This window comes from Crocodylus porosus, unplaced genomic scaffold, assembly GCF_001723895.1.
Source record: "Crocodylus porosus isolate Cpor-Errol unplaced genomic scaffold, CroPor_comp1, whole genome shotgun sequence".
In the NCBI taxonomy this organism is placed as follows: Eukaryota; Metazoa; Chordata; order Crocodylia; family Crocodylidae; genus Crocodylus; species Crocodylus porosus.
In genome coordinates this window covers 179,808-204,052 of record NW_017728900.1, presented here as the reverse complement: position 1 = coordinate 204,052, position 24,245 = coordinate 179,808, and the positions used below count along the sequence as shown (strand labels likewise).

The window sequence follows — 24,245 nt, the reverse complement described above, 5'->3', positions numbered from 1 at the left end:
CGCCCGCCCGCGTCCCCTTAACTCGGCCCCGCGCCTCACACGGGCCGGGCCGGCCCCCCGAGGGCAGCGCCCCCCGCAGGCCGGGAAAGGCTCGTGTCGTGACAGTCTGGGAACGTGCCATGAGGGGGAGGGGGGGCACATGCAGGCCGGTGGTGCAGGGCCTGTGCCCGCAGCCCTCGGCTCCTGGCCCGCGCCGCCTCTCAGTGGCAGGCTTCACCTGAGCCGTGCTGCTCCCCCGCGGCGGGGGCTCGGGGCTCGGCCGCCTGCCGGAGCAGGATTCCTGGATTATAAGGGGCTGGAAGGGACCTCGCGGATCATCGGGTCCAGCCCCCTGCACTTGGGCAGAAAAGAAAACTGGGGTCAGGTGCCCTCAGCGAGGCGACTGTCTTGAAAACCTCCAGGGTAGGTGTGTGCACCACCTCTGGAGGGAGCTTATTCCACGGTCTGGATGTGTGACATGAAAAGACAGGCAGGGCTGGACAGCCCCCAGCCCTACCTTCTGGGGGAGGAAGGGCCGAGCTCAGAAACAAGGTATGATTTCCCCTCGGCAGGGGCAAAGTCAAGGTATGAATGAGTTCCTCCCCCGGCACTGAGATGCAGCCACCTCTGGAGTGGGATGTGACTGCAGTATATAGATACTGTATGTCTGTATATGTGTCTATGTGCTGCAGCCCCATTCCACCCCAGAGGTGCCTGCATCTCAGTGGATGTGTGTGCATGTATAAAAATTAGAGGGGGGGTGTGTATAGACACATACACACACACACATACATACATATATATGTATAGCCACACACATACATATATATGTATATGTGTGCATATATATATCTATATATATCTATATGTATATTATACATACATACATATAAAAACATCACTAAGGCAAAAAGACTGCTAGCTGCCTCCCTGGTGGGAAGTGGCTTTGGTGTATGTATGTATCCATCAATCTATCTGCCTATAACTAGATAGATTGATACATACAATCTACTTATAACATTGCCGAGTACTAAGATGCAGCCACTTCTGGGGTGAGCAGGGGTGACTTTAAAAGCCAAGAGCAACATCCTGTACCAGTGTCTGGCAGGGCAGGAATGGCCTGGCTATTTGGGCCAGTAGCAGGGCTTTCAGGCCTGTGCTGGTTGCTCCTCCCCAGATGATACCTGAGGCTGGGGGCCGCCTGCGGAGTGAGGTATAGGAGGTGCCTCTCCTTGTGCTCCTCTCCACCCTCTGGCCTAGGACCTGACAGCCACCTCAGGTGCTCCCAGGGACATGGAGGGGCTCAGACATTTTCAGAGATGCTGGGTCAGCTGTCAGGAGGCAGATATCATATCCGGGCTCCCTGTTTATAGGGAGAAAGCTGGTTTGTCCAGAGGTAGGAGGGGCTCCAAGAGGTACAGCACACCACCCTGGGTAGGGCTGATGATGGAGGAAGGAGGAAGTACAGCCAAAGCTATGGCAGTGACAGTGGGATGGGTGGGAGGACTGTGGGCAGAAAGGCTGGAACAGGCAGGGCTGGGGTTTAGCCTGGACAAGATGCCTTCCCGCAGCATAGGCCAGAGTGGGGCACTGGGGCCGGAGCTGCGTGGGGGAAAAAGCACCCCCTATGGATCCTCATGCCTACTCCCTGTAGCACAAGCAGCCCTCTTGGCCCCACTTGACCTTGCTTGGTGAATCCACTTCTGGTGCCCAGGCCTAGAGGAAAATCCACAGAGCAGGGAGCAGTGCAGGGCCTAAGACACAGCCCTGCAGTTTCCATGTCAGCCAGGACGGGAGGGAAGTCACTCCTGCTAGCCTCAGTACTAGGGTCAAAACAGAGCAGCTGGGCACCGCATGTGGGGAGACTGAGCTACCAGGAATAGGGGCTTTCTTAAAGGCTACATGGTGAGTCAGTGGCAGAACCAAGATGAGAACCCCGGAGTCCCGGCATCCATTTATTCCCCATCCCCCCCTGGCTAATTCACTAGACCCCCTCTCCTGTCCTTTGAGTGCTGGATCTGAAGCCCGAGTCTTGGCATCCAGCCTGCCTCTGCTAACTCATACACCTCCCTCCCTCCCTTGCAGAGCAGGACTAGAACCCAGGAGTCCTGACTCCCTTCCCCATTGTTTTACCCGCTAGGCCTCACTCTCCTCCCAGAGCTGGGAAAAGAGCCCAGGAGTATGGACTTAACCACAGAGGGATGCAAAGACTAAGAAGCATGACTTGTGGGCATAGGTCTGGTGTACTAGTTGAGGTGGGGACAGACGGATAAGGGTGGGGGGGACAGGGCAGCCTCAACCCCTGTGTTTCCCAGAGCACCCAGGAGCAGGGCCTCAGTTGTGCATGCTAGGAACCCTCCCCCCAACAGAAACAGATGCTTCGGCGTGGGGCCTAAATAGCCACAAGGCTTTGGAAAGAGAAACCAAAACCTCCAAGGGAAGCTGGCAGTGGAGCTGTGCCTGGTGCAGCCTAGAGCTAGACGGTCAAGGGGCAATGGGTCAGGAGTGAGGGGCAGAGCTTGAGAAACTTGCATGGGAACTGCCCCTGCTATGCTTGCTTTCACCACTGTTGGGTCAGGAGAGTTGGATTTCTGAGCTCTCTGCCTCATGCTGGCTGCAAAAAGGGAGTGGCTTAGCCTATTTCAGGACAAGGGGAATAGCTCACTCTTTGGAGCTGTGCTGTCCTCCTAAGAAGCAGGAAAAAACCTATACCCCCACCACTTGCTCTACAGCATAGAAACACCACCCTGGCATGTGTAGGATGGGAAAAGCCCATGGGCTGTTCTCTGCCCCTGCCCTAGTCTCCTTCACTGCACCTGCCAGGGGAAAGCAACCCACACTGGTTCCTTGCTCACCTCCCAGCACCTCTTAGTGCTGCCCTGGCATAGGGGGACCAGCACTGACTGCCTGGGAGAGCCCCCTACTAGTCCTCCCTGCCTGCTCCCCATAGCTCGGCACCCTCTAATGCCACACGCTGCCAACAGAGCTCCTTCATTTCTGAGAAGTGGAAGACTTCTGCACACGTGTGGCATGAGGTGTGGTATACTGCCCTCTCCCCTGCACCCTAGTGGAGACTCAGACCCTCAACTGCTATACCTCCTTGGAATGGGGGGGCAGGGGTCACCCCACAAGTTCAGCCCTAGCACCCCCTCATCCACCAGGCTGTTAGAAATCAGGCTCCATGCTCTGCCCTCATGCCATGAGCAAGCTCCAGCCGCATCCCCATGATGCTGTCTGCCACCTGCCCCACCTCCAAATCTCCCCTTCCGCCCATGATGGAGAAGCAGGCCCCCGGCCAGCCCCAGCCTGTGGTTGGACAGACAGACACACACACACAAAGCAGCCCCAGCTCAGGCTGCCCTCTTCATTTTTTTTTTTAACACATTTTTTATTATAAAAACTCAGTCTGTTTTTTTTTTTCTTCCTCCACTTGTTAAAATCACATTCAAAAATCGGCAAAAAAATATAACAACCTAAAGAAGAGACGGACGATACACCAAATATTTACAGACGCGGTGAGGGCATGGGGGGGGGGGGGGTGGAGGCAGCAAAGTTCCCCTCTCTCAGAGATAGATACCTCCCCCACTTTCCCCTGCAGGGGAACAGCCAGGGGCAGAACTCATCACGTGTGGGGGTGGGGCATGCAGGGGGGTGGGTGGAATGGTGGCATGCAAGGGGGCCAGAGTTGGGGATGGGTCAGGAGGCCCCCAATCCTTTGATAAAAGCCCCCCTCAACCTTATCCTGGCTCCATGTTGGGGTATAGGATGGGACCCTGGGTTCAGTAGCCCTGAGAGCCCCCTCCCCTTGTTCCAGGGGTTATAACAGTGCTGGTGAGGGGGAGGAGCTATCTGGCTTGAGTGATAATAGAGATCAGCAGGCCAGGCCCACTGGGCACAGAGCCCCATGGCACAGATATATACACAGACACACAGCTCTTGGCATTGGCACCAGCTCCCGCCCTCCAACTCATCTCCAGCCACCTGCCCCTGCATGCTTCACCTCCAGCCACCACTAGGCAGAGGTGCAGGGCATCAGGCAACTCTTCTCCTTTGGCACGAGGCCCTCTGCTACCAGAGGGACACCTGGGAGCAGTGTCCGTCCTCCATGCCTCCCCACAGGAGGCAGGGACATGGCACGACGTGGTAGTGCAGAGGCGTGGGGAGCAGAGGAGTGGTGCAGGTTGCCTCCACAGGCCTTGGTTTGGGTTTGGCATAGGTCACATGTGAAAAATGAATTGGCTGATTCTCTGCCAGAAGGGGACAGGTATGGCTGGCCCCCTTCCCCCACCCTTTGGCACAGGTTAGCACAGGGTGCTGGGGTGGGGCTAAGTGGCAAGGGGGAGTCTGGAGAGGAGACCTGGTAGCTGGGGGTAGGGGGGAACAGCAGCAGCTGCTGAGGGCAGGGAGTTTCCTTCATCTTTGCCGGACGATTCACTTTGCTTTCCTACCGTGACCCCGGCACTTCTGGGTTATTGGGGAGGGGAGGGTGCACTTCCTCCTATCCTGCTTGGCAGCAATGTCCCCCCTCCTGCTTTGGAGCCAAAACTGGAGCCTATGCCACGCTCATGGCACCATTGCCCCTCTGTGGCCAGTTGCCCATTGGGATTGGGTAGGGGGGTGGATTGGGGTGATGCCCTGAGAGCCTCTGGCTGTCCAGGCTGGAGGGGTGGGGTAAGGGGGATGCCCCCATATTGGATTCCAAGGATATGCTCTATGGTGAATGCGGGGCAAGGGCCCTTCTCTGCTGCTACCTTCCCGCCCCCGCAACTCCAGGCACCTGGGGCAGGGCCCCCCAGCACCAGCAGCCATTTGGCAATGGGAGAGAGAAAGCAGGAAGTGCCACAGAGGAGGTTTCTCTCGGAGACCCTCATGTCCTATGAGGGGGAAGGCACAGCCCAGCCCCTGCCCCCTACCCCGAGACGGTACAGATTCAGGGGGAAGGAGCTGCCCAAGGGGTGGGTGCCTCTGCTCCCACCTGCGGCCTTACCCCCCACAGCGCTACCATGGGTGGGGCAGGATGTGACACTAACCAGCGAGCCGACATCGACCAGGACATTCCTGGGAGGGAAGGAAGGAGGGAGGGTGGGGGAAGGGAGCCGGTTCAAACCCATCCCAATAAATTAAAGCCGGAGCGGGGGCTGGGGAGGGTCAGAGGCCATTGGCACTGGAGCGCTGGATCAGTGGCACCTTGCTGAGCTCCACCACAGGTGAGCGTGGCTTGTTCTGCATCCGCGGGACCCGCTGCAGCAGCTGCTGTGCCTGGTGGTAGGCATTGCGCAGCTCCTTCTTCCACTGTACCATCTCAGGGTCACTCTGCAGGATAGAGAACAGGGGTCAGTGGATCGGGAGTCATTACCATGGATACTGCCAAAGGGCCAATCCCACCCATTCAAGGTCAAAGGTTAGGAGTCACCTTTAGAGGAAACAACTTTGCAGTGCTTAGTGGCCATACCCATTCAGTGTCAAAGGTCAGGGAGAGTTAGCTGTAGGGGAAGCAACCTCTGCAGTGCTGCCCAGCATTTAACAGATAAGAACCATTCAAGGTCATGAGGTCAGGGGTCACATTCAGGTGGCATGAATGTTCTAGAGACCTCAAGAGGTACTTAACTATTCAAGGTCATAGGTCACTTATCCAGTGACTTGGCTGGTGTATGGGGTTGTACACCGTGCCATGTATGCTGGCTTGAACATCCAAGACTCGAACATCAAGGTCAGTATCACGCTGAGGGGAAAAGGACCTTTGCGGTGACCTCTTGCACCCAGGAAGTATTGACCACTCAAGGTCAAAAGCCATGGGTCACACCCACCCAGGAGCAAGGGCCATTCCAATGACTCAAAGTGGTAACTGTGCCGAGTCATTCAGGGTCAGAGGTCAGGCATCAGGCCTGTGCCATCTGATTGCTTGGAGGAGTTTCCATCAGCCTATTACTTGCGGGGGCTGTGAGCAGACACAACACCCCGCCAGATTGGGATGGAAGTGGCATTAAGGAGCAGGATCCAGGGAGAGGGAGGTCCTTTAGGCCTCTGGGGGCAGGAGGAGGGGAAGGAAGAAAGAACAGGTGGCCAGTAGGTATGCAAGGGAATCATAAGCCAGTGGGTAGCACAGGGATGGGGATAGTCAGATGGTCACCTTGTGGGTCAGGGCAGCCAGTCAGCTGAAGGTTCTGGGGCACAGGGAGCAGAGTGGCCGGCTGGTAGCCAGCAAGGGAGTGGGGCAGTGCACAGTTGGCAGGGGTCACACTCACATCGCATTGCAGGGTGAACTGTTTGCCACCCCGTATCTTGAGCAAGATGCATTTCCGTTCCTTGACCTGGGTCTCTTCCACAGACTCGATCTCCTCCATAGTCAACAGGGACTGCTGCAGTGGCAGGAGGGAAGCAGGAGGGGTCACACAGATGGAATCAGCCCCTGCCATACCCACTTTCCCTTGAATGGATGCATGTAGCTCCACCCCCTCCCCAGCTCTACCCTAGGCCCTTTCTGCCAGCCACGTACCGGGGACTCGCCCTCCCCTCTCCACTCCAGCCGGTTGGGGAACAGGTAGAAGTATCGCCGCTGCCACTGTGTCAGAAAGGGGTTACCCATCTTGGACATGTAGCCATGCATGATGCAGTCCTTGCCCATGGCGTATTCTGGGGGGGAAGAGACAGTCAGGTAACTCCACAGGCCAGGCTTGATGCAGACAGGATGGTCCAGCAGGGGGTTCTGTGTGGAGTGGGTCTGACAGTGGGGGGAAAAACTGTAAAACTGTGGGGCATGGAGCCTGTCACAGGGAGGAGGCAGTGGGAGACAGGGTGTGGGACTGGCTGTGGGTCATGGGGATGGCTGGAGGATGTGAAGCTAGCCCTGAGAGGATGCCATAATGCATACATGGACTGATTGATTTTGGATATAAAATTCTATACAGCTATAGCTATGTTGGGTGAGGCTGGCCACAAGGGGGGTCGTAGTTAGCTGTTGGGTGACACTGGAGGGCAGACACAAAGCAGGCTGTAGGACAGGTTGGGGTGTCTGCTGCCCTCACCCTCCTCATGGCCCAGCTGTTTATTCTTGGCTTTCTTGCGGGCCTCCAGCTTGTCGGTCTCAGCATTGACAGCATCGAAAACCGTCTCTGTCACCTCCTGCTGCCAGCGCTCTGAGATGGTCAGTGGGAAGTTACGGTATAGCTCCTGGTCACTGTCTTGCAGCTGGGGATGGACAGAAGGACAAAAGGGGGAGCAGCGGGAGGGTTAGCAGGACAGCGGGGGGTCTGAGCAGCTTCACGGTTATACCCATAGCCACCACCCCGTAGCAGGGGCACCTTGTCTTAGAGGAAGCCCTGGAGTGACTGGTAGGGGCAAAGGGGACTATGAGCAAGTTTCTACTGTGGGGAATGTGAGGGGTGCTTTCTCCACTCCAGAACAGGCACTGATAATACTTGGAGTGAGAGAGAGGGGGTGGGACTCTCCACTGCCCACAAGATGTACAGTGACATCAGGGAAGGGGTGGTACTTGCACTGCCCAGCTCCCCTCCCCTCCCCTCAACAACTCTTCCCAGAAGGGGGTGGAACCTACAATAACCAGCCCCACCTTCGCTGGCAGGGGGTGCTGACAGACCAGAGAAAGGAAGGTTCATCCATCTACTACCTTAATCCCCTTCGTGTCCTCCTCATCGAAGGATCCAATGTCGAAGGCATCAGCTGCATTGACCTCCCCACGTGGCGGGATTAGGGGCGGTGGGTACTGTGGAGCAAAGGGAAGGGATGTTAGAGAATCCAAGACAGGGGGCCCGGGGCAGGAGGGTGGTTCTGCTCAGGGCTCTGCCCTGTCTCTCTCCCCCTTCTACAGCCCTCACTTACCTTCTGCAAAAAAACCATCTGCCAGTCCAGGCCCTTGAAGAAGGGTTCTTCCTTTACCTCTTGTGCCCTGTGGAATAAGACAGAGACTGGGCTTAGCAGAGCTGGTGACAGGAGCCCCTATACTCAAATGCTACCCATGCAAGGGCCACCCAACCACTGCTCCAGCCTGTGGCACAAAGCCAAAGACAAGGCTGAGACCTGGCTTGGGAAGAGCAGGCAGGACTGGGCCAGCAGAGGGAGCCCCAGAGTGCTCCAGGCTGTCTCTGATTAAACACAGCAGCCAGGTTTCTGTAGACCCTACACAAACAGAACAGCCCAGGCTGGATTCACTGTACCAATCCTCTTGGTGTGCTCTCTGTTGGAGGATCCAATGCCACAGCCCAGCTGGGGACATGGATCTACACTTTTCTTGGCTGGGCCTGCTATATGACTTCTACCTCATAGTATCACCTCAGGCCATGGCATATACCCTATACTACTCCTGTGCAGGTAAGGGACTCACCCATGGCCCATGCAGCCCAGCCTCCGGTTGACATCTCTCTGCAGCAGCCCCTCCAGCAAGGAGCGCAGCTCAGGCGAGAAGGAGTCGGGCAGCTCCACAGCCTGCAGGGCAAGGAATAGGGTAATTGTTAAGTGGGGGGGACAGCCAGCACAAGGCAGATCCATGGGGTATTTATGGGGTGCCACATCTAGGCCCAGGAGCTTAGGGGACACCAGGCTGGGGCAGTGGTGCACCCATACCCCTCCCAATACACACACACACGCGCGCACGCAATCCCATGTGGTGTAAACAGTGGTACAAATACACAGAATCCCACCCAATAGGAAAGGGTGGGATACACACATACATATACACAATCCCAGGCAGTATGAAGAGTGGTACACACACACAGGCACTTTGTGCTGTGTAGCAGGAGATGATGGTACATACACACACACACTCAATCAGTGGAAGATGGTGGTAGACACACATGTATTCACACACAAACCCAACCAGGAGATGATGGTATACACACGCATACAATCCCAGCCAACAGGGAATGGTGGTGTACACACACACACACACACACACACACACACACACACACACACACACACACACACACACACACACACACACACACACACACACACAAAAAACAGGAGATGGTAGCATGCACATGAACATGCACACAGAACAGCTCTTTTTTGGCTAAACCTTGTGGCCCCAGAGCTGGGACCACCACAAGGGGCAAATAGTCCAAGCTCAGGAGAGGGGTTGTGGATGCATCTGGCCTTGATGCAGCTGGGTGTTGGGTGAGGGCACCAACCCTCAGCTGTTCAGGGTCCCTGGCCTGCCTGCAGGAACGGTCAATTCCTGGCCTACAGAAAAGGGATCAATTCCTGGCCTACAGGAAAGGAGAGGCAGTGGGGGGAACAGGACCAGTGAAACCCCTTTTTGCTGAATGATGCCCTTGTGGCTACCCTACCACAAACCCCCACTCACCATAGTCAATGTCATTCGGTCGATCTCGTGCTTGTCCTTAGTCTTGTGCTGCCGGAAGGGGCTGTGCCTGTGACAGGAGGGGAGAGCATGGTCAGAGGCTGCTCCCTGGCTCCTCCACCCCACCCTGCCCTGCCTTGCCCCACTCCAGCCTAAGACCAGCCCTGTGCTGGCTGCTCACTCACCCTCTCAGCAGCTTGAACAGCATGCAGCCCAAGGAGAACCAGTCGGCGCTGCTGTCATAGGCCACACCCTTCTGCAGCACCTCTGGCGCCATGTACCCGTGTGTGCCACTGCGGGGCCAGAGGTGGATGGGCAGAAAGACGCACAAAGAAAAGGATCAAAGTACAGCAAAGGCAGCATGAAGACTGCAGCACCCACTGCTCTCAGCAGAGGGTGCCTAATGCCATCATGGTGCAAAGGCAGCCCCAGCCTCTCCCAGCTGTGGGGTGGAGGGGTCTTTAGGACACTCACACACTGGCATGAGGCTTCTTCTTAGAGAAATCACAGGCAAGCCCTAGGTCTGAGATCCTGACGTGGCCATACTCATCCAGCAGGATGTTTGCTGGCTGCAAAGAGAGAAGTGCCCTGTGAGCCTGAGCAATGGCCTGGGAGGACTGGGGAAGGCTGGGAGAGAGCTGAAAGGGAAAGGCAGTGCCTGCAATTCCCTCAGTACAAGCTCAGCCCCGCAAGCAGGGGTCACTGTGGGGAGCATGGCAGGAGCACTGGCTTGTGATTGTGATCCAAGTTGAAGGGAAATGGCAAGAGGAGCTGGGAAGGGCCCTTTTTCCCCTGCCACCTTCCTTCCTACCCTAGGCACAGCAGCATGGTGGTACTGGGAGGAGCATCCCATATTAGCAGGAGTGGGGAAGGGCAGAAGGGGGGGTCCTTGAAGTGGATGCTTTGCTTTTACCCCAACATCTCAGCACACTGTGCATGGGAAAGGGAAAGCCCAAGGCAGGGCTCCTGGTGGGAGAGAACACCCGCCCTTCCCCCACCCTGCCCCCACACCTTCAGCAGCTGGCTTTCCACAAGGTGGGGTGGGACTCCTGGGTGAGGGAGGGGATACCTTGTGCTTCTGGTAGCCCATGAAGCAGCAGGGTGTCTGTCGGGGTATGTGTATGGGGGTGTGTGGTTACCTTGAGGTCCCGGTATACTACAAAGCGGTTGTGCATGTGTTCAAGTCCCAGGATGATCTCAGCAGCATAGAACCGCATCTCGGACTCAGAGAAGACCCCATGCTGTGACAGGTGGTAATGCAGGTCGCCCCCTGCAAGTGAGAACAGAGCCGTGAGCTCAGAAGGCACAAGGCCCCAAATCCAGGGAAAGGAAAGATGAATGGACAGTGCTGGGGAGAGGCAGCATGGCCAAGCGGCTGGAGTGCCAGGCTGAGCCTCAGGACTCCAAGGGTTTCTTCCCAGCTCTGCCAGAGACTCCCCATGACACAGTGCTCCCTCCCAGTGCCTCAGTCTCCCTCCTCCATCCTGTCTGTCTCCAGGGCTGGGGCTGCCTCCCATGGCGTATGTACAGTACCAGGCACTGGTGTCTGAAGGATTGAGACCAAGACCTAGGAGTGCAATGGGGGAAGGCTGGTGGAACAGGGTTCTCTCACCATTCATGAGGTCCAGGATGAAGCTGAGCTTGTCGGGTGTGTGGAAGGCATATGACATGCACACGATGAAAGGGCAGTCCTGGCACAAGGTGGGGGAGAAAAAGGTCACCTGCTGAACCATAGGAACCCCACAAGCCCCCCTTGTCCCCACATGCTGCCGTGCACTTCATCTGAATGGACCCAACACATGCTGCAGGCTCTTTCCCTCACCATCCACCCTCATCACATCCTCTCCTGACCCCATCTTTTATACCCTGATCCCTGTCACAGAGGTGGTGGGAGTAAAGGACCCCTTCTCACCCCAGTGCTGACAAGGGACAGCATGATGCGCTCGTTCAGGGCCAGTGTCTCCCCCTGCTTCATTTTAATGCGCTTCTTATCCAAACACTTCATGGCGTACCTGCCACAGAAAGAAAAAGTAGCCCCAGCTGGTATCCCTCTGCCTCCCATGGCCACAGCACCTCATACCACCACTGCCATTCCTTCAGTACCTTTCTTCTTCACCTCATTGCTAATACCCATCTACCTCCCTTCCCCAATGCAGGCATCCCTGTGCCCCACGCAGCCAGTATAGCCTCCACACTGCCACTGCCACTGGGGTCTCTTTGCTACCCATGGTTTCCTCATTGCCTCCTCACTGCAAGTATCTTTCTGCCTCCCACAGCCATGGCAGTTTCTACCCCTGTCCCGACAGATATCTGTCCATGTCCTGTGGGTATAACTCCCTTCTTCACCATAGGTGGTGCCTATCTCCTTTATCCACAGCACTCCCCTCCTTTGTGTGGGTGTCCCTCCACCTCCTGCAGTTGGGACACTCACCCTAGGGGAATCCTTGTAGATATCCCTCTGCCCGGGGTGTCAATCCCTCTGAAACTTCCACCTTCCTTCCCCATATGCTGGAGACCTACCCCATTTCCCCACTGATGAAATCTCCCACCAGGCACAGAGGCAATGTGTGAGAGTGAGCACCCACCCCCTCAACCCCAGAGCCCACCCATCCCACACAGGCTGGGGGAGGGGTTCTGGATTACATTTTGCCTGTGTCGGCTTTCCGGCAGCCATACACCTCTCCAAAGCCGCCACGGCCGATAATGCGGTGCACACTGAAGTCATTCATGGTCAGCTGGAGGGTGGGTGCAGCAGGGAGGGGGAAGAAGAGAGATTGCAGGCTATAACTCGACTACACCAGAGCAAATTTGTAACATGTTATATGAGATAGGGCCAGTGTCCAGGACTTTGCAGCGACTTGGGGCAAAGGCACTGAGTCCAGAATTCTGGGGTTCAATCCACAGCTCTGCTACTGAATCCCTTTGTGACCCAGGGCAAGCTACTACTCCCCATTTGTGCCTTAGATTCCCTAGTAGCAAAGTGGACGGACCAAACTGTTTTTGATCCCTGGTTTTCTATGCATGTGACCATGTGCAGCACCCAGGAACTATCATTCATGGAGACAGTAGCTCTAGCTCCTCTCCCCTCTATCTCATGTAAGCTGCTGCACTAAAACTGCTTCTATTCAAGAATGAGGAGGACAGACCATGCCCAGCCCGTCCTCCATTCCCAAGCCCTGGCTACATTGCTGGGTGTGAAGGGGAGGCAACAGCATGTCTGAAGCAATAGCGTGATATTATCATCCATCTGGGAACGGCCCCATGCTTCTGTGGCACAATGGCATTGGTGGGAGTTGGAAGCAAAAAAGGGGAGAGAGACCAGAGGGAAGGGATGGGGCTCCCATACAGGTACCCTAAAAGTATTGCCCTCCCCATCCCAGTGCCTGCCTCTTCAACCTGAGCCCCATCTTGGCCCTTGTCACCCCCTCACCTTGTGAAAACCTTTGGTTCTTAACTATGGCCCCCAACAGACACCCTTGTCCCACCACCAAAGGATGAAGTCCCCAAGCTCGAGGAGGGTCTGGGATCAGTTCTTAATATTGGGGCTGGGTTAGGACATGCATGGACTCCATGGGGTATTGGGCTCCCTAGTGAAACAGATAGGCAGATACATATAGACAGGCAGGCCCCCTCTGTACTCCCACTCCAGGCCCATCTCAGGTAAAACCCAACACCTCTCCTCCCATGGCAAGGTCCCTCTCAGGTAACACCTGTTGCCCATTGTCCCCCAGTGACACTCACATGGATGTTCAGCTCCACATTCTTCCACTGGCAGAAGCGGGTGAATTTGTCACTAGAATTAAACAGAAAAGAGGTGGAAAAGATACAGAAGCTCTAGTGGAAAGAACCACCCCCCACCAATCCCTGCCCAGTGAGAGACTCCTCACCCCTCTACCTAGGGGGTCCCCCTGCCGCTTCCCACAGGAAGACCTTCTCAATCTCCCTGCTAAGCGAAAGCACCCATCTCCTCATAGGCAGACTCCTCTGGCCAGAGACATTTCATCCCCCTGGTTTCTGAGAAAACCCCTGTGTTGACTCCTAGAGGCTTTTAAAGCTGTCTCTATGCCTGTGCCCCACTCAAAAAGTGCCCTGCTCATAGAAGCTCACCACTACACTGAGAGACCTCATCAGATAATGCCATCCCCCTGCAAAGAGAACCCCCACCATGGCACTCCTGGAGAGGTATCCCCACCGCTTGATAGTGACAACCCCAGAGCTCCCCAGAGGACTAGATGACCCTCTTCAAGACCCCTGAAGAAAGAGTGGCTCCCCCTCAACAGGACCTTGCAGAGAGCTTCCAGGCCCTTGCTGACAGCCCCCAGCCCACAATGGGAGTTCTCACCTCTCGATGAATTTCTGGAAGATGGCACCGCGCAGGTTCTGGCAGATCTCCTCAATGTAGGGCTGGGGGTGACATAGGCTTAATGCTGTGGGGCCCAGCAGGGACTCCCACCTCCTACCAGGACACATTCCCACCCATACCAGGGCCCCAGGTAGGGGACCCTCTTCCTTTGGGGACATGCCAACCCTTTCCTCCATCCCCTCTGAAGTACAAAATGCCCTCCTCAAACACTAGCGACGAGAATGGACTTCAGTGCTCTGGCCTGGGGGCAGGGGTACTGTAGATAAGTCTTTAGACCTGCCCTTCCTCCCCCACCAGGGGATCCCAGTCCCAATCCTTCTCGCTCGGCAATGGGGAGGAGGAAGAGACCAAGTTAGATCTGATGTAGCTGGTGGAAGGAGAGGCTGGATGGGAAGAGTAGAGTGACTCCTGGGCTGGGTTTGGCAGGGCGGGGGGGGGCACAGGGATGCCAAACTGGAGAATGGTCCAGTTGGTGTTGGGGATGTCTGTAAGATAATTACCTGGAAAAGGTCGGGTGGCATTTGCTTCTTGCTGAGCCGGCTCTGTACATGCTCTGTGGCACTCTTGGAGAATGGCTACAGGGCAGAGACACAGATCATTTATCCCCACGTGACCAATGCGCTCGTTCCCCGTGAGACTCAGAGCACTGGCTGCTCAAGAGCAGGCACTCCTCCTCACTGGATGGTTCCCAAAAGAGCAGGGCAGGGGGAGCACTAGGAGGGTGGAACAGTGTGGCTTTGGCCACACAGTAGGAGCATCACCCTTTAGAAGGAAAGGGGAATGTGTCAGGGGGGTAGGGACACCTCAGACTGCCTGAACAAGGAGAATGGCGCCAACCTTCAAACCAGGACTAGGACATCTGGGAAGCAGGGTGAGATGCAGTAGAAGGCTCTCCAAGGAGCCCAGGGTACAGGGGATGCAGTGTGGGTGGTTCTGTGGGCTCTCAGAGAGCAGGCACAGAGACAGACATGGACCAGTATTTGTGGGGTGGCCACCTTGTCCCTCCCAAGTGGTTTCAGGGGTCCTCCTCTGAGGCAAAGCCTGTGGGGATTTGCGGCATCCCTTCAGGCAGCACTCACATGGGAGCAGGCCAACAGCTCCTTCATGATATACTGGTCAAAGATATGGCGGCTTTTGATGGCACGTTCCTCCTCGGAGTCCAACTTCTCATATTTCTTAATCTGCGGGGTGCGGGGAGAGGAGCAGGCAATGTCATTATGGGGCAGCAGGGAGGGATGCAGAGGCCATAGCTGGGAACATCCCTTCCCAGGGCAGCCCACGCAGCTATGCCTAAGCCCCCCACACCCCGGCCAGGGCAGGTGACACTCTACCAGCCCTCTCACATCAAACAGAGCAATACGCAGCTCCTGGAGACCCCCAGGGCAAGCGAGTATTTGTCCCTTATCAACGAGGTTTAGGCAGGGCTGTGGGGAAACAGCCCCCTTGCCCAAGACCATAGGGACAGGGCCCCCACAACGCATGCTGGGTTCTCTCCTCTCTAGAGCAGCCCCCTCTCCCAGCTTTGTGCCTGGGGTCATTAAAGAGATACTGACATATGTTCCCCCAAGCATGGAGGGTATTGTACCATCCTTACTGCCCCCTGCACCATGCTGGATGTGGAGGGGGCAAGTTGAGGTAGGGCTGGGGTTCAGACACCCCGTGATCCCTTCCCTCCAGCCTCACCTCCTCGTAGAACTCCATCAGTGGCTTCGCCTCCTCTGCCTGGTTCATACTGAAATCCCGGAATAGCAGGTAACCTAGGAAAGCCAGTGGGAGGCAGAGCGCCAGCTTTAGGGTCCCAGAGCCCCAGACTCCAGCCCACTCCAACCAGGCCTGCCCCTGCCCTTGAGCTGGCACACCCTAAGGGGGAGAGATGTTGCATGCCATTCCCCACTTTCTGAAGCCAGCACGTGCCCCCTCCCCACAGGACCAGAACCAGGGCCCCCTAGAGGGGACAGGCCCTTGCCCCATTCCCCACCCCTCTGCCATCTGTCCCCTAGGCAGGCAAATTCAGGGCCAGCTATGAATTAAGCCTCCTCTGACCCAGCTCCCATCTATACCAGGGGTAGAAATGGTGGGGGACTTCAGCTGAGGACCTCAGTGCAGACAGGGCGCAAAGAAGGCTCACTCAAGGGCTATGTGGACTCAGGGGAGTCTGAGGAAGGCTGCTCCCACCCATGTTGGCCCTGTGGTTAAACGGCTCCAGGTGTTTCTCATGGTGCAGCCTGGGGCGGCCACAGATCACAGGAGTGCGTAGGCAAGAAACCAGGGGATGAGCAGGGGGCAGGACAGCGCCTGGCGGTGGGGCGGGGAGGAGTGTGGGGTGTATCTGCGCGGAAACCACGAGCATCAGCATGAGAAGTGGAGGAAGTGACAGGGACTTCCTGTTGTGGGGACCGTTAGCTACCAACGGCAGAAAGAGGAAGTGTCCCCACGCCACCGGGACACCAGGCCTGAAATCACACGGCCCCCAAAACCCCAATTCAACTGGGGTGCCCCAGCCCAGCAGCAGCCTCTGCCTGACTGGGAGACCCTGCCTGCCCCCCACAAAGAGAAACTGGCAGGTCCCTGCCCATGATGGATTGTGGGACCCCTGACCACAGCCTCTGGTAGATGGGAGAAACCTCCAACCCCAAGCCCCAACCCGTTGTGAGCCTCCAAGTAATTGAGGAACCTGTGAACGCCCCACACCCAACCCCTGGCCTCAGTCAGGGCCCCTGCTCCCTGCCTCCGGCCCAACAACCTGGACCCCAACCTTCTCAACCCCACCCCACCAAGAACCCTCCTCTGTTACCCCTTTCCAGTCCTTCCCTGCAGCCAGGGGGCTCAGTGTTGGGTCCTGATCCCCCAAGCAGAGCCCAAGGCATTGGGATTGGGAGGTGGGGGTGGGAAAGAGACGGCTGTCCAGGCCACACAAAGAGGAAGGAGAATTTTTTTATACTCCTCAGTTGCTCCCCCACCTTCCTGGCAGCTGAGGCCAGTCTCACCCACCTCCTCCTGGGCAGATGCAGACAGCTATTGCCTTGGGATGCCTATTTAGCACCAAGCCCTGTCAGCCCACTTCTACCCACAGCCCCCTGCCGACCCAGATGTGGGTTTCCCCAGAGCTCTGCCAATGCCTCTCACTCCTGATCCCTCAGCTTTCCTGGATGAACAGAGTGGGGCCAATGCCAGGTGAACCTTGGGGGGGGGGTGTTGGCACACAGCGCTACTCCATACCCAGCCCCTCCTCCACTCACCAATCTTCTGAGAAAAGATCTTGTCAAAGGTCACTTCGTTCCGGTCATCCAGGTATTTCTGCATGACACTCCGAATACTGCCAAGAAAGAAGATCCAGGGTGGTGAACTAGGATACCTGCACCTCATGCTGCTTCCCACCCTGCAGGGAAACCATCTGGGACCCCCCGGACCTCACATCCATTGGAGTCATTCAGAATGGGCCCCCCCTCACCAGTCCCTGAGCTGTTTCCTCCTCCTGGTTTCCAGTACACATTTTTCCCCTGAACAAGCCTCTTTTTGACTTCCCATAAAAGTATTTTTTTTAATTAAATTGCTGCTTTCTTTAAGACCTTTCCTCTTTCTCCTATGCAGCAGCTGCCTCTGTAGAACCATAAACTGCAGCTTAACAAAGATTTTTGGCTAGAATTTTTTTAGTTTTTATTTTGAATAACAGCCATGTGCAAACCATCCGTATCCACTAGCTTATTCACAAAGCAGCTTTACATTACGGTAATGGCCAATGACAGAAGTCTAGACCCAGGGCCGTGCCCCATAGCACTGTTCACTGCACCACACAAGAGACCAGCTAGATTAAGCCAATGAACAGAAGGGGAAACTGAGGCACAAAGAGTGGGAAGGGACTGGCGGGAAATAGCTCAGCAGACCAGTGGCAGGAATAGAAATAGAACCTAGGTGTCCTGGAGCTGGCCAGGGAATTGGCTGTGAATCATGGGCGTTTTGGAGCTGACCAGACACGGGCCCATTGTGATGCCAGTTTTCTTTTGAAGGGTTTATTCAGCCCCACTGCTGCAGTAGCTGTGCAGCTCTCAATCTGTAGTGTATCCCTCTGGGAGGCAGGGCTGTGTTACCAGCCCTGTTGTACAGAGGTTAAGTGACTTGCCCAGGGTTGTTCAGGGAGTCTGTGGGAGAGGATGGAGCCAATCACACCTTTCTGGAGTCCCACCTCTAGCAGAGCTTGGTCCTTCCTCTTTTAGGAAAATTACCACAAGTCATGCCACACTGAGACCCCTCCTGCTGATGCAGGTTGCTCTAATGTCCTGTGGCATTGTGGCTCCCTACAGGGCTTGGGTCAGAGAGCTCTGGCTTGAACATGGCTTCTGGAGGCCTGCAGGGTTCAGACTCTGCACACCAGAGACTGGACTCCTTCCTTAAGACTTTCAACCCCAATCTATACTGGGCCAACCAGGGAAGACCCACTGGGGCCTGAGCAGGCCGCAAGACCTGACGGTAGGTGCCAGCAGCCTCTCCAGTGTGCCACCAGGGATGCCAGCAATATGAATACCATTGCAAGATGGCAGGGAAGCCCCATATATGCCACCAGGAAGGGACTGGGCCTCAGCATGTGGGAAACCCCTCCGGCCCAGAAGAATGCTCTTTCCTTCCCTTGGCAAGTTGGCCTGCCAGACCCTCTGCAGTGAGCAAAGCTGAGCTACTCAGGACCCCTGAGTTGTATCCCTAGCTCTGGGATAGGCCAGGAATCTAGAGGCTGGAATATGGGAGGCCCTGGGCCCCAGGACACATGGCTTCTGCCCCCAGCTCTGGGCAGGATAAGGAGGTCTGGGAATCTGGGAGCCAGGACTCTGGGGTTCTAACCCTTGATCTGCCCCCAGATACCCTGTGATTTTGGGTGAATCCACCCCGTCTCTGGTTCTCAGTTTGCCTTCTCCATTCACATCATAAATACTCTGGACCAAGGAGTTACTTGCTCAGGGTCCGTGTGAAGCTCTTAGCACAGTAGGGACTCCACTATGGTCACGGTCTCTACGGGCTACTGGAAAGAGCCAGTAAAGGTCCCAAATATCCCAGAAGTTCCCACTAGAGGGCTCCTGGCATCTCCAGCTGGAGCTAGCATAGCCATAGATGGGATACCAGAGGAGATGGGCCCCTGCTCTGGGAGTTCCTGGGTTGCTACACATCCTACCCATGCAGGTGCCATCATCCACTGAGCCTTGAGCACCCCATGCAGCTACTGCCAGAACCTGCTAGGCCTCATGCACCAGGGCCCTGAGGGCTCCTTTGGCCTGATGGGGAGTCTCTGCTGGGCCAGAAACAACAGAGCCAGCTCCGCTGCATCCCCTCAAATGGGAGGTGTCTGGGGCATCCTCAAGGGACAGGAGGAGGTGTGGCCATCTCTGCAGCCGTCATGATTATGGCGACTGGTAGAGCAGCCCAGAGGCCGCTCTCAAGGACATGAGGACTGGTGGGGCCCAAACAGCTACACTTGTGTCACCCTCACTTCAGCTCCATACTAGGCACAACCCCTCATTTTTCTGGCCTCCTCAAACTCAGGCTCTTAGGGTTACTCGCTTCACACTGAGAAAGAAAACTCCCCTCTGCCTACCCCCTACTCCAACCCCGGGTAAACTAGAAATGGGTAAGGACCTTCTCCAAGGATAAAGGAGGGAATGAAAGTTCTGCTGGACCCGGGGAAGGCTCTCAACCATGGCATGAAGGGGTTGAGGGTTTCTGTGAGTCGCATCCCAGGTGTGATCCTCAAGGGGTGGGCCTGTGCAACACCAAAATACTTTGCAGCGGCAAGAGCTGCCTGGCATTCAGGTTCACTCCCCACCTTACCTGTGCATTTCCCCCTCGCTCCTGACCCCCAGCCTCCTGCTAGCCCAGCCCTAGGCACCTGGCAGTCCCCTGCTGCAGCTCAGTGAATAGTGCATGTGATGCAGGGCTAGTGAGTGATAAAGTACCAGCATAGACTGAAGCTGTTTTGACAGACTCCAGCTCCATTTGCTGAAGCAACCCTGAGGTGTAGGCAGAAAGCAGGAACCCCCCCTCCGCCCCGGCTGGGCCCCAGGGAGAAGGAAACGAGCAAGGGAAGTGGGGGCTCTGGGTGGCAGCAGGGAGGGATGGGCAGAGTTGAGGGGAGGCCTGGGGGAGGAAGGGATCCCTTTCAGGATAGGACTGGGGTGGTGGAGGTGTGCACATGCACAGCCCATGTGCAAGGTGTGCAGAGGTGGGGTAAGGGTGCGCGAGCATAGGAACAGGTCGTGGGCAGGGTGCATGTGGGCGATGCCTGTGCAGTGTGCGTGTGGAAACGGACATGTGCATAGGGGGAGGCTGCATGTGAGGGGTGCATTTAGGGTGTGCATGCGAGAAGGCTGCATGCAGGCTGTGGGGGAGGGATACTTTCAAGGTGCACGTGTCTGTGTTGGAAGCCGTGTGGGAGAAGCTGTCACTCATGTAGGCTCACCTTCCCCACAAGCACCTTAATGCAAAATGGGGCAGTGAGGTCCTCCCAACTCCACTAGGCTGACTGGTCTGACTAGGCTCCACATTATGGCTCTGAGTGCCAGGGGGATCAGAGGAGATTCCTTTAGGCCCCTGCCTCCTCCCCTAACCCTAACCCTAACCTGGTGTTATACCCCTCCTGCCCTCCCAGGCCTCTGATCTGTTGCTGGCCACGTCCTTCCCTGAGGATGCAGGCTGTGGGCTGCAGCTGGCCACACATTCCCCTCAGGCCTGGTCTGCAATCTGGAGAGGATGGAGGATGCAGAGAGCCAGGACCATGGCTCAGGGACAGGGCTGAAGTGGAGCCAGATACAGGCTAGGAACGTCCTGACAGGGCCTGGGACTGAAGGAATTCCCTTTCCCCCTACCCAGCAATGAGGGCCATGATATGGGGCCCTGTGACACTGGGAACCTCCCTTGCTGGAACAGCTGGGTGCCAGCTTCCTGCAGCGCCAGGGCTCAGAGGTGGTCCTTGCCACGGGGGACATCTGGGTGGGGTCCAGCCAAGACCCACCCCTCTGCCCAGTTGTGGAGGGAGCCCTGTGGTACTGACCTCAACCTCTGGCCATAGCCATAGAGAGCACCTCTGTTCCTCCTGCCTATGTCTCAGGCCTCTCTGTCCCGACTGGCTTTGCTGCACCCTTCCCATCTTAGCCAAATACCCCCCAACACCAGCTACACGCCCACTGATGCCCTCACAAGGACCCAGTCCTCACTGCATCCCTCACATCCCAGCTCAGTGCCCCAGCCACCACTCACTACCTCAGTTTCCACTGCTGCCCTTACACAGCCCTGCCATTCCCAGTGCATCCCACATCCTAACCTACTGCCCCTTGCCTCTGTACATTGACTCAGCCCTCGCTGCACCCCTTGCACAGAGAGACCATGCGTTTGCTGTACCCACCTCCAGTCCTCATGGGGAGCCCCACATCTTGGGTTAGGACCCCCATCCTCACACACCAGCTAAGTCCCACTTCTTCCTTCATGCAGCCCTAACCTTCACTGTGCCTCCAGCCCAGTGCCTACAGCCATGTAAAGGCCAAACCACTTCCCCGCCTGCAAAGGCCTAGCTCGACTGCACCCTGCCCCAGTGCCCTCTGTCCACAATGCAGCCTCCGCTGCACCCCCTATGCCTAGGTGTCCCCTGTGCAATGCCCCCATCAGGGCTGGCAAAGCTGACTCTGATCCCACAATGACGGGGGGAGGGAGCAGTGTGGGAGGATCAGGTGTGTGAATCTACGGGGAGACAACCCAGGGCAGGGGTTTGGCAGACCTGGACCCAGGAGACATCCTGTTCTGGGACACGGGGGGGGGCAACACGCCCAGCCTGAGTACTGAGACAGTGGGGTTGTGAGTTGGGGGCACTCCAAAAAAGTGCTTACTTCCAGTAGGGAAAGATCTGGGGGAAAACTCCCCAGGCCAGCCTTCCTGCTGTGCTGACCAGGGGGCCGTTGGAGGCAGCAAGGCTGCCATCCTTCCCTGTGGAGCCTGGGGTCTGTCCCTACCGGCAGTGTGGGCAGAGGGTATCGCACACGCATTCAGATGGACTACACTGGTACCAAAATCACCCAAGGCGATGTGATCTCTCAACACCCCCTGCCTGGTGCTGGCTTCCTGCTGTCTCCCACAAGTCATCACTAACCTAGTGGGCCCACGTGGTGGGGCCTGGGCTTCCTTCAACACCATCGCGCTATGGGTCCAGGGGGCACTTGGGGCCTGGGGCCAACAAGGGGCCTGGGCTCTGAGATCCCCTCTCCCAGGGCCTGGCAATGCCTGTGGCTGTCAGGGGCAGCATGGGGCAGAGATGCTCTTTAACAGGGACACTGGGGAAGGGCAGAGACTGGCAGGATCTGAATGTAAACTGTCTTCATAAAGCTGAGGGGTGGGTTTTGCTCGGGGGGTAGGGGGGTCTAGTCTAGCTAAACTCTCTGGAGACAAGAGCACTGAATCTGGCTGACTTGGCCCCCTCCCTCCAAAAATTCTTACTCACCCCCACAACCACCAGTCCAGGCCTCCAGCTCCTTATCCATCCCTTCGTCCCACCCACCTGCATGCACTAGGCATAAGCCCATCTCAGACACACTTTGCACAGCTCCAGCCCCAGTCTGTCCAGCATGGATAGCACAGGAGGTGTGTGTAGGGGAGATAGATTGGGGAGGGGGGAAAGAAGGGGGTGGAGGACAGGCAGCCCTGGGGCCCTTGGTGCAAGGCCTTTTCTCTCCTCCCTGCCAGATCCCTCACACCCCAGAACCAGCTGCATTTTCCTGGCTGGGCCATGACCACAGCAGCCTAGTGGTCCCATTGAAGTCCTCTGGGAGGAAGAAGGTGCCATGGGTGCTACATCTCCTGCCCTGGGCTGCACTACATGGACTCTTGAGCATGTGCTTGATGGCTGCATGGCACAGCAAGGCTGGGCCAGGCAGGGGCTGAGTCCAGACCTTGTAAAGTATAGGGGATCAGGAAGCGTGCGAAGAACATGCCAGGGTCTGTGTACCCCTAGGTCAAGACAGCGTCCCCTGTGCCTGCCCACAGGTGCATGCTTGACAATCTCTAACAAACATCCCTGACTGTTACGAGGTGCCTGGGTTCACCAGTCCTCGCTGCTGGGGCTGGTTCGGCAAGGAGAGCACAGCCCCGGTTGCTGCACAGACAGACATGAAGGGGAGGGGAACCTAGGTCTGGGGTCTGAGGGGTGGGTTTGAAAGAAGTGTGTGTGGGGGGGTAAAATCACCACCCTGTGTGCCCTCTCTCTGGGGGGGGGATAAAGGAGGCAGGCAGAGAGAGGGACGCAGGAAAACAGAAGGACCTGCGCTTGGCGTGAGGGAGAATCAGGAAGCAACAGCTTCGACATGACAGAAAGCATCAGCTTCCCCCCCCACCCCCACGGCCCCGCCATGCCCAGTCACACACACTGCTCCCCTCCCAAAGCAACGCCACCCAGACCCCTCTGCCCACACTGGGCTGGCAGCTCTGCCTCCAGCGAGGCCCCCAGGGTGGGCATTTTGGAGGGGGAGCTGGAGGGCAAGGTAGTAGGTCCTTTGCAATACCCCACCGAACACTGACCTCCTCCCAGGGGAGGAGGGGACGCGGCTGGGCCTAGGTATCCAGCTGCCCCACACCTGCCTGGGCTCACCTGGGCTCAGGTAGGAGAATCTTCTTGCTGGCTCTGGCTGCCGGAGTGGACTTGCTCTTCTCCATGGCCATCAAGTAGCTCACATCGGCTAAGACAGCTTCCAGGTCGGCCATCTTGCCAGAAAAATTTTTTCCCTTCTCTTTCTTATTTAAAAAAAAAAGCTTATTTACCGTATTTTATTCCCCCAGGCTTCAGCGGCAGAGGCAGCCCCCCGCTGCCCCCTTGGTGCCAGCTGTGAAGGGGGAGGGAGGGCTTGGGGCAGGGGGAGGGAAGAAAAAGGGGGTATGTTCCCCCCAAGCCCTTTCACCAAGAGATCAACATGATGCCTGCGGAGAAAAGCAGCAAGCAAGCTCTTTCCCGTCTTCCTTATTTCTGCTCAGCCCCAGCTCCTCTGCTGTTCACCGCCTCTTCCTCTCTGAGGCTGTGTGTGTGTGTGTGTGTGTGCACAAGGGAGGCGGATCTCCAGTGCCCTGAGACTGGGGTTTGGCCGGCTGTCTTCCCCTCGCTCTTGCTGACAACTGCTTCTGTTTTTCAGTAGTGTGTGTGCGGGTGTGAACTCGGGGGAAGCAAAGTGTGAAGGCTGAGCGTGTCTGGTGGGGAGAGAAGGGGGGGCCCTGGGCCTGGAGATTAAAAGATGTGTCTGAGTCAGTGCAAGCGGGGAGGAAATAAGTTCCAAGGAATCTGTAGGGGCATTAAAAAAAGAAAAGGGGGAGAAAGCAAAGTGCTGAGGATAGGCTCTTGCACTCACACTCTTCCTCCTTGGCTGGCTGCAGGCTTGTGTGTTTCTCATGCAGACTCTTCCAGGCACACACCACAGGCAGGCAAGCACGCGCACACACACACACACACACACACACACACACACACACAGCCCTGCTCCCTGGCGCACACACACACACACACACACAGAGCCCTGCTCCCTGGCGCGCGCACACACACTCTTCCTCCTTGGCTGGCTGCAGGCTTGT

The 24,245-nt window shown here is 56.7% G+C and overlaps 1 protein-coding gene across 1 annotated transcript; it reads right to left on the bottom strand.

The window, feature by feature from the left end:
* Window positions 1–3,760: 3,760 nt before the first annotated feature.
* GRK2 (G protein-coupled receptor kinase 2) lies at window positions 3,761–24,113 on the bottom strand. The gene is made up of 21 exons (XM_019556632.1): window positions 23,278–24,113; window positions 16,904–16,980; window positions 15,348–15,421; window positions 14,744–14,845; window positions 14,165–14,239; window positions 13,644–13,705; window positions 13,043–13,094; window positions 11,945–12,036; window positions 11,214–11,313; window positions 10,914–10,992; window positions 10,441–10,571; window positions 9,776–9,870; window positions 9,487–9,594; window positions 9,305–9,371; window positions 8,321–8,421; window positions 7,819–7,885; window positions 7,607–7,702; window positions 7,005–7,167; window positions 6,476–6,612; window positions 6,225–6,338; window positions 3,761–5,292 (listed from the first exon to the last, which is right to left on the bottom strand). The coding sequence occupies exons 1-21, from the start codon at window positions 23,388–23,390 to the stop codon at window positions 5,128–5,130; spliced, it is 2,070 nt and encodes a 689-aa protein (XP_019412177.1). The 5' UTR covers window positions 23,391–24,113; the 3' UTR covers window positions 3,761–5,127.
* Window positions 24,114–24,245: the final 132 nt, after the last annotated feature.

Excerpts from the sequence above, each read along its gene's own strand:
- GRK2 (XM_019556632.1), bottom strand. The coding sequence starts at position 23,390 with ATGGCCGACCTGGAAGCTGTCTTAGCCGATGTGAGCTACTTGATGGCC. Across the intron at positions 10,572-10,913 it reads CATCCTGGACCTCATGAATG|GGGGCGACCTGCATTACCAC; the intron begins GTGAGAGAACCC and ends TCTCACTTGCAG. Across the intron at positions 9,595-9,775 it reads AAGAAGCCTCATGCCAGTGT|TGGCACACACGGGTACATGG; the intron begins GTGAGTGTCCTA and ends CTGGCCCCGCAG.